This window comes from Corylus avellana, chromosome ca9, assembly GCF_901000735.1.
Source record: "Corylus avellana chromosome ca9, CavTom2PMs-1.0".
NCBI classification, from domain to species: Eukaryota; Viridiplantae; Streptophyta; class Magnoliopsida; order Fagales; family Betulaceae; genus Corylus; species Corylus avellana.
This window is the reverse complement of record NC_081549.1, coordinates 684,866-694,004: the sequence shown is the minus strand read 5'-3', so window position 1 is coordinate 694,004 and position 9,139 is coordinate 684,866. Positions and strand designations below refer to the sequence as shown.

General features: G+C 37.7%; 1 protein-coding gene across 1 annotated transcript; it reads left to right on the top strand.

The window, feature by feature from the left end:
* Window positions 1-210: 210 nt before the first annotated feature.
* LOC132162132 (uncharacterized) lies at window positions 211-8,383 on the top strand. The gene is made up of 21 exons (XM_059572390.1): window positions 211-440; window positions 540-1,272; window positions 1,358-1,435; window positions 1,547-1,751; window positions 1,882-1,990; window positions 2,672-2,806; window positions 3,110-3,202; window positions 3,387-3,479; window positions 3,591-3,672; window positions 3,759-3,818; window positions 3,898-3,950; window positions 4,036-4,202; window positions 4,893-5,103; window positions 5,340-5,397; window positions 5,544-5,600; window positions 5,728-5,973; window positions 6,759-6,823; window positions 6,956-7,012; window positions 7,101-7,194; window positions 7,826-7,966; window positions 8,054-8,383. The coding sequence occupies exons 2-21, from the start codon at window positions 565-567 to the stop codon at window positions 8,150-8,152; spliced, it is 2,811 nt and encodes a 936-aa protein (XP_059428373.1). The 5' UTR covers window positions 211-440; window positions 540-564; the 3' UTR covers window positions 8,153-8,383.
* The last annotated feature ends 756 nt before the right edge of the window (window positions 8,384-9,139 follow it).

Below are 9,139 nucleotides of genomic sequence, written 5' to 3'. Positions count from 1 at the left end.
ATTTCTTTTTTATATGAGATACTTAAATATACCATACAAAAGGATTAAAAAAAGAAAGAAAAAAAAAAATTCCTGCTCAATTCTCACTGACAAGCAGAAAAACAGTGCTGGTATTAGACAGTCAAATTTTAATGAGGATTTTTTTTGTTTTTCTTTTGTTTTTTCAATTTTCATGGTTGTTTTATTTACGAATCCTGCCATTTTCCCCAATTCCTCTGTGGCCTTTACTCTCTCTCTCTCTCTCTCTCTGTCAATGTCTCTTAGCTTTGGTTGGTCACTCTGGACCTCTATCTCTTGTGTTGCCACTTTCAATTCAAATCTAAGTTAACGAAACCCTGAACTCCAAAAACCCTAATACCAGATCCGTACATTGCTCCACCTTCGCTTAGTCGCCGATTCGAGCTCGTCAATCTCTCATGGCCCTACTCTGATTTTATCAGGTACATTCTTCGTTCTCCAATTCGCCTTCTAAACCCTGGGAATTTTAGGGGGTTTTCAGTGTATTCTGATGCTATTTTTTTTGGGGTGGTTTTTTACAGATTTGGGGCCCGATTCGCGAGCGGCATGAAGCGGGAGTTGGAGGCGGGCGATTCACCCGGTGGTGGGACTCGGGCCGAGACGACTCAGGCGAGTTCTTCTTGTGTTGAGGTTTCTGAGAATAGTAGTAGCGATCGTAAGAGATTCAAAGGCTCTGTGGTGAAGGGTTTAATTGTTTATACCCGTGAAAGAAAGTCTCGGTTTAATTGGTCTAATGGAATTTCTGAGAACGGCCATGATAAGCCAGTTAGGAGCTCGGATGAGCAAGAAATCAATGGAAATGCTTCCCAAGTTGTGGTTCGAGACGGACCCAATTGCAATTTGGGAATGCCCATTTGTAGAGAGGGGCAAGAGAGCGACCTGGTACAGTGTCCAGCCAAGGAAGGAGGCGTCGAGGGCAATTTTGCAGTAGTTTCTACTGAGAGTAGTGAGGGAAAGAACGATTTTCCCAAAGAAGAAGTTTGGGGGTTCACGACCTTATCGGCGGTGAGACCGAAGGTCGAGCCGACGATGGAGAGTGTAGTAAATTCATCAGAAGCTGCTCAGAATGAGTCAAATTTGAATTTAGATGGGGAGGCAACGGGTGGAGTGAGTGCCTCTAAGACGCCGAAGAATAAATTGGAACTGAAAATGTCGAAGAAGATTGCGCTTAATAAGAAGCCGATGACCGTCAAGGAGCTTTTTGAGACTGGTTTGCTCGACGGCGTGACGGTGGTTTACATGGGTACCAACCAGGTTGATATTGTTTAATAATTGATGTTTGCTGATAAGTCTAGACTATAATCCGAATGTCTTAAGGCTGAAATTGGTGGTATTTTAGTCTCAGGGATCTGGTCTGCGTGGCATGATTAGCGGTGGTGGAATTCTGTGCTCGTGTACTTCATGCAAAGGATGCAGAGTTAGTATTGGATATTACTCTAGTTAAGCATTTTAGGCACTTTAGCAAATGATTAATGCATTTACTTCTTTGCCTCTCTCTCTCTCTCTCTCTCTCTCTCCATTATTGTAGATTATACCGCCATCAAAGTTTGAGATTCATGCTTGTAAGACTTACAAACGGGCAGCACAGTATATTTGCCTCGAAAATGGGAAGAGCCTGCTTGACCTGGTGAAGGCATGCAGGGCCTCTCCTCTGCATACGGTGGAGGCAACAATTCAGAGCATCATTGGTTCCCCACCTGAAGACAAATATATTACGTGTAGGAGATGCAAAGGTGGGTTTTTCCTTATTATTTCTGATTTATTTGTATTATTGTAGCAGAAAATTGACATGATATGACGTTTAGCCTTATTTTATTTTACTTTTTAAAATTCGTTGATTCTGGTGGGTGTTCAACATTCTAGGATGCCTTCCTAGGTCTTGTGTGGCAAATGTAGGGCTTCTATGCAATTCATGTGTGGATTTACAGGAATCTCATGGTACCAGTACTCACGAAGATGTCAAAAGACTCAGGTACAGTTTCTTGACAAGTTACTTTCTGCAGCTTTGCAGTTTATGTTGCTTTCTTGGTGGGCAGTAAAATTATGGAGTTCATTTCAATAGGCTTTGTAATAACCCCCCCCTCTAAATTAGCTAGTTTGCGTAAAAGTACGGATGTCTACTTATCAAACAAAAGGAAAAAACAAGGAAAAGGGAGCATTGTTTAAATGTCAATTCTTATAGGAGTGTGTGATGGTCCGCAGATTTTCTATATGCTGGTAGACTGCTGTTAATAATATTTTGTCAGCTCATCGGATGTTGCAGTTACATGTTAACATGTTAAGTGGATTTAGATAGGAAAAGAGTACACAGTATATTGCATGCAATCAAACAATAATGGAGGAGAGTCTACCAACAAAAATTGAATTCTCATACTTCGAACATGTTATTGCTTTCTTGATAAGAATCCTGTGTCTTACTCATTTTAAATGGATTTGGTTCTGCTACAAGAAGCTACTCTGGCAAATTCACTATATCTTAATGTCATACCCTGTCTTCAAGTGACGTGAAATGAGGGGTTTTCCAATTTATGGAACCCTTTGGTAAGTGCAAGGGTATAGTTTGAGGGATATATCTCTGTTTTGGTTTTTAGCTAGTGTATGTTGTTGATCTTCAGATTCCTATTACAATATGCTCTCATATGCCATGTTTCAGGTCATCAACACCAGTATTGATCTCAAAGACCCCCAGAACTGCTTCAGTTTCTATTTCTCCACAAAATAAGAGTCAATTGAAGTCTTCAGTCTCTGACTCCCCACAAATTAAAAGTCAATGGAAGTTAAAAACAAAGTTGGTATCTTTATGGTCTTGTTGGTTTATTTTGCATATAGCTTATTTCTGATTATTTTTTTCTTTCCAATTCATTGCGAGTACTTAATCTCTTAGATTTAATGCTCTTGAACCAGATGGAGTTTGCAAGAATATAATTCTATGGGACAATTTTTTCTCATTATATTTTGTTGGTTTACAGTACTCTTATCCAGATACTCTTTTATTTTGTTTTCATAGGCACAATATACACATTCGATTTTCCTATTTACACTCTTTAAAATTTTATTTTCTTTTAACACACTTCCAACTGTGTTATTTCAGGTCACCAAAACGAGGTCTCTTCTCAAAGTCCTCCAAAAGTGCTTCTGCTTGTATTTCTTCAAAAAATAAAAGACCATGGAAAATAACCGCAAAGTCAGTATCTTCTTTGGTTGATTTATTTAGTTATTTTTTTATGTAGCCTATTCCCTGGTGAGGAAATAATCAATTTGGTTCGTTGGTTATGTTTTCACTATGTAGTTTATAGTTAGTGATCGGTACTCTTATTATAGTTTATCCTTTCCTGTTATTTATATGCTTCTATTGATGGTATTTTCAGATCATCAAAGTCAGTTTTGATATCAAGGCCGTCCAAAAGTGCTTCTATGTGTGTCCCTTCGCAAACTAAGAGTCAATGGAAAATAACAACAAAGTTGGTATTTTTTTTTTGTAGCATGTTGCTGAAGTTCCTTTCCTTTTTTAGCAAGTAGATAACCTCTTTTGTCTGTTGGATGTCTTCTTTTTTTTTTTTTTTTTCCTCAAGATATCAACGATTCCATAAGTTGGTTTTTGAGGAAGGTGGATTGCCAGATGGAACTGAAGTGGCCTATTATGCACGCGGACAGGTTGTTGAGACTTGAGATAAACATCTCAAATGCTTACATATTTTTGTATTTTATTGATGTGTGATGTATCTCTGTTTCCTTGGCAGAAATTACTTGAGGGTTATAAAATGGGCTTTGGTATATTTTGTCGTTGCTGCAATCAAGAGGTACATTTATCAATTCTTGTACATCTAAGTAGCAGTGTGTACTTGAATACTTTTCACATTGTTCATGTTTAACATGCAGGTCAGCCCCTCACAGTTTGAAGCTCATGCTGGCTGGGCCTCTCGCAGGAAACCGTAAGTTTGTGCGTGAGATATTTTCCTGGTTCTTGAATAACCCCTTTCTTTTAAATTTTATGATGGTGTTTGTGCTCATTTGCAGTTATGCATACATTTACACATCCAATGGGGTCTCTCTTCATGAACTGGCGATATCTCTCTCAAAAGGCCGCAAGTATTCTGCGGAGGATAATGATAACCTATGCATCATTTGTGCAGATGGTGGGAATCTTTTGCTTTGTGATGGATGCCCAAGGGCCTTCCACAAAGGTGAAATATAAATTATGATTAGCATATTGAATTAAGTGGTTAGTTGATTGTTAACTTATATAAACTTCTTCTTTGGCCCCTGTTGGAAGAAGGGGGAATCAGACCTTTGCTCTAACATGAGGAGCGTTTTGCAAATTACATTGGAACGTGACATCCTGGGTTCAATTTTGACTACCCCCGCTAAAAAAATGCACAAAAAAAAAAAAAAAAAACTCAACATCACACATGATTTTAACTTAAATTGTTTTATATTTTTCAATGTTAGAATTACGGACCTAAAGTCCAACTGCTCTAGCTTCAAAATTGGATGTCTAATCTATATGTTCAATTCCTTTTCCTATTATGCGTAGTCTGTATGCATCACATTTGTGCTTTTGGTTGTCTTCCTCAATTTCTAAGTATTTATGGGCTTATGATGTGTATTTGTAATGGGTTTCAATTTGTTTTGGAAAGAAAAATGTGGTTACTTTCTTTAATGCCCTAGTCTCCTCCCCAAGGTAGCATTGCTGAGCGGGTGATTTTTTATGAGGCTGCTCAAAGTTTGCTCATTATTTATTTATTTATTTTTTATTTTTTTTTTCATAATCTGTGGCATTATTTTGATCGACTATATTAGTTGCCTCGTTAATTTTCACATAAGGGTCGTCTGCTTTAATAGATTTTGATGTACATACTTATTTGCTTCTGCAGAATGTGCATCTTTAACTAGTATTCCTCGTGGTGATTGGTACTGTACATATTGCCAGAATAAGTTCCTAAAAGAAAAATTTGTGGAGCATAATGAAAATGCTGTTGCAGCTGGAAGGGTTTCTGGGGTAGATCCTATAGAACAGATAACTTTGAGATGCATCCGTATTGTCAAAAACATAGAAGCTGACATTAGTGGATGTGTGTTATGCAGGTGATAATTACTCTTTTAATAAAATCAGCTACGTACTTATCAAAAAAAAAAAAAAATTACGCTTTGTTTCTGTCTGAAATCTATTGAAGCTTATGGGCTTTGTCATGATCTATATATATTGTAATGAGCTAGGATACACTTCATTTTTATGTTACCTTCATTGTAATATATATTTTATCAATCCTGTTTGAATTAGCCATAGCTTGACATTTTTTTTTTAAACTTTGCGCTTGCAGAGGCTATGATTTTAGCAAATCAGGATTTGGTCCAAGGACAATTTTACTTTGTGATCAGGTAATCTCCTTGTTTCATGCCATCTTTTGTCAGATTTGAGCTCTCAATTGATGTGAGCATGCAATGTCATTTATGAATTTATTGTTGCTAATGACTAAATAACTAATTACATTTTCTCTACTCTTTTGGCTTTACTATCATGCCAGTGTGAGATGGAATTTCATGTTGGCTGTTTGAGGGATCAAAAAATGGCATATCTGAAGGTGTGCACATAAATGATTTCTGTTTTGTTTTCTATTTGGATTACTTTGTATGAACAACTCTTTTTTCCTGTCCAGTGGACATGCACCACTCTTTCTGGATCAAAATGTTGATGCACTTTTACAACAGGAATTGCCAGAAGGAGAGTGGTTCTGTAGCACGGATTGCACCAGGATAAATTCTACTTTGCAGAAGTTGCTTGTAAGAGGACCTGAAAAGCTCCCAGACTCTCTTTTGGATGTTATAAAGAGAAAGCAAGAGGAGAGAGGTTTAGAGTCCATTAATGATATTGATGTTAGATGGAGGCTTCTTAGTGGTAAAATTGCTTCTCCTGAAACTAGGTTCTATCTTTCAGAGGCTGTCGCAATCTTCCATGTAAGTTCACCCCAGGCTGTGTAGATACTTCTTTTCTTGAAGGTTTTGATATATTATTTTTCCATATAGCAATTAGTCCCAGCAGTAGTTGATATTGTCCTCAATTGTTGGATCTGAAGTAATTAATTAGTTGAACACATCATAAAGTGGCTTTGCATCTAACAATTGAAGTGAATTGATTATTGCCTTAGAGAGTAGCAATCCATAAAGTTCCAGGTTTTTAAATGGTTCCAATTTAATTCTATAGCTGAAAAAATTGGTGGCAAAATATTGGCTATAAAGCGCTTGTTTTGGAACTGCCTAAAGTACTGCTTGCTCTCACAGGATCTGCATTTGATCACCTTTTCTTGTGGCAGATTAACATGTTTGCTACCACTCGATGCTTGTGGTTTTGCATTTTAATTGAAAAGTTACCACTCGATGCTTGTGGTTAGCATTTTAATTAAAAGACTTACTGTTTTTTGGTTTGTGCAGCAGTTGATTGTATTCTCCTAAAGTGCACTTTTTTTTTGTCTCTCCCTTATACCAGTGTGATCTATTGCTCAACCACTAGGAACATGTGATTTGCTACTGTAATGGAAATTCATCACATCTCATGCTTGGACCCTAGAGATACATATGGAGTCTTTTCTGTACATTCGCCCATGTAATTGCTTTTAAGCTTCATGCTTATTAAGATCATATATGTAATGCATACATGTGAGGGAAACAAGTGAATCGTTTTTCATATATGTAAAAATGAACTGTGAGCAATATTTAATTGACAGTTAATATCTGTATTTCAGGATTGCTTTGCCCCTATAATTGACTCAGTCAGTGGACGCGACCTTATTCCAGCCATGGTTTATGGGTGAGAGATAAGATATTTTCGTTATTGTTAATGCGCTTTTAAAGTGCATGTTTAGCCGTCTTTATCCTATCTTTTTCTTCTTATTAACTTAAACACCTCTTCTCTCTCTCTCTCTCTCTCTCTCATACACAGAAGGAACATAAGGGGTCAAGAATTTGGCGGAATGTACTGTGCAATACTGATGGTCAAGTAAGAACTGGTCTTCTATATCCAAGGTCTAACCTATGTGTTGTCTCACTGTAAGACATGATAACAGTCTCATTTGCCAACATTGCAGCTCATCTGTCGTATCAGCGGGAATTCTTCGAGTTTTTGGGCGAGAAGTTGCAGAACTCCCTTTAGTTGCAACAAGTAATGGTAACCATGGAAAGGTGAGAAGCTAATGTGCCCTGCTTGGCTACTAATCGTTACCATCCACCCCTGCCCTCCAATAACACATTGGTTTTGTAATCTACCTTTATCCCTGGTCAACACTATACCACAATTATCTGTATGTTCACACAACTTTTTCCCTAGATTTACAAGCACGTGGACTCTGTAGTCTGTTATTTTTGTGGCTTTTAGGTGACATAATGCCCTGCAATCTTTTACTTATCAAAAAAAATAAATAAATAATGCCCTGCAATCTTATGTACGATTGAGTACATACCTTTACAAACGTGTAACTCAGATTCTGGAAATCAGTGGTGCTAGAATAGTTTATTGGTTTCGGACTAATGGTGGAAATATCTTTCTTAAAATTCAGTTGGAAAACCAGTGGTGATAAAAGAATCAGTGGGGGGAAAGTGATTATAAAAAAAATAAAAATAAAAAAGATGCCTTTGGAGTCTACCTATTCCTATGTTCATGATGATTAGTTTTGGCATGTGTTGAACTCTGTTTGGGACCGTAAATATGCTCTTTGACAATCAGTGTTTCCCTGGTAGTTTTCTTGTTTGTCACCTACTGCAATATCTGTGCAAGTTTGGTTTTTTATGTCACGAAACTCACTCTGCCTTGCAGGGTTATTTCCAAATCTTGTTTTCCTGCATTGAGAAGCTGCTGGCTTTCTTGAATGTGAAGAGCATTGTCCTCCCGGCTGCTGTAGAAGCAGAATCCATATGGACGGATAAATTTGGTTTTGAGAGAATGAAACCTGACCAGGTATTCTAATATGCATCTGCATTTGCTTTCTATTTCGGCTTGCATTCGAACTTTACTTGCATCACAATTCTGTGTACCATGATGCAGCTTAGCAAATACCGAAGAAGCTGCTGTCAGATGGTGACCTTCAAAGGGACATCCATGCTTCAGAAAATGGTTCGCCAATGTCGAGTCATCAGCACTTGATTATAAAAGTAGAGATGCAGAGTCTTTTCTTTTCCCTCCCCGCTTGGGTTGGTTTTTGTAAATCTCTTCTGTTTAAGTTGCTTTAAGAACTCATCTTTTTTCCCTCGTTTGGTATTGGATAACCAATTTTAACTGCAGTATAAAACCTGGCGGAACCAGAGTTTGTGCCATTAAAAAAGAAAAGAAAAGAAAATAAAAAATAAAAATAAAGTGCTAGAAGAGTTGATCGTATGCTGCTCTGATGCTTAAGTTAGTATTATTTCGGAGAATAATTTTGGGAAAGCCAAAGATGAACGTCCAGAAGGAGATGTTTGCTGCTTTTTATAGTAGGTTTGCTGTATCCACTGCCCATGTGGCACATCCTCATTGGAGGTTACTAGGGCAGATTGGCCAATGGACTGGGTATTGGGTTATTAGGCCCAACGGAAAGTAAGGACAAGAAATGTTCAACATTGCTGAAGACCTAAACGTGACAAGTATTAACTCCAGAAATATAAGGCACAGCCAATATAGCACAAGCAACCAGTCAAATGAAAATCAGGAGTTTTACTGTCAAGACTTTCCATGGAAGTTTTGATCGAAGCAAAGTACAGAATGGTAAGAGTTGAATAAGAACTGTCTTTTTGTTCTATTTGACAAACATAATTGCGTCAACCTTGATGCACGGCATAAATTACCATGCAATAGTTTTAAATTGAGCCGTTGATTTAAAATGAATGGTTTAGGGGACAAGAGCAAGACAAGAGAGGGAATGTTGGCTGGCACTAGGTCACCACAAAGGTGGCTATTGAGAGTTGATGAACCACTCTCTTTGACCCCTACCAACCAACCAATTTGGGGGTGATCGTGATCTATTAGATCATATGAAGATGCTGTATACGATCACGGATTGCATGTTTGCTTTAACTACCTCAAAATCTTTCAATAATAAGTAACTTAGAGGGACAAACCCACGTGGCCATCCTCATGATACCATTTCCTCATTCG

What these genes read in the sequence shown, in the direction of transcription:
- LOC132162132 (XM_059572390.1), top strand. Translation starts at nt 565, where the DNA reads ATGAAGCGGGAGTTGGAGGCGGGCGATTCACCCGGTGGTGGGACTCGG. An exon ending in CCTATTATGCACGCGGACAG is followed by an intron (nt 3,673 to 3,758) that starts GTTGTTGAGACT and finishes TTTCCTTGGCAG; the next exon opens with AAATTACTTGAGGGTTATAA. An exon ending in AGAGAATGAAACCTGACCAG is followed by an intron (nt 7,967 to 8,053) that starts GTATTCTAATAT and finishes ACCATGATGCAG; the next exon opens with CTTAGCAAATACCGAAGAAG.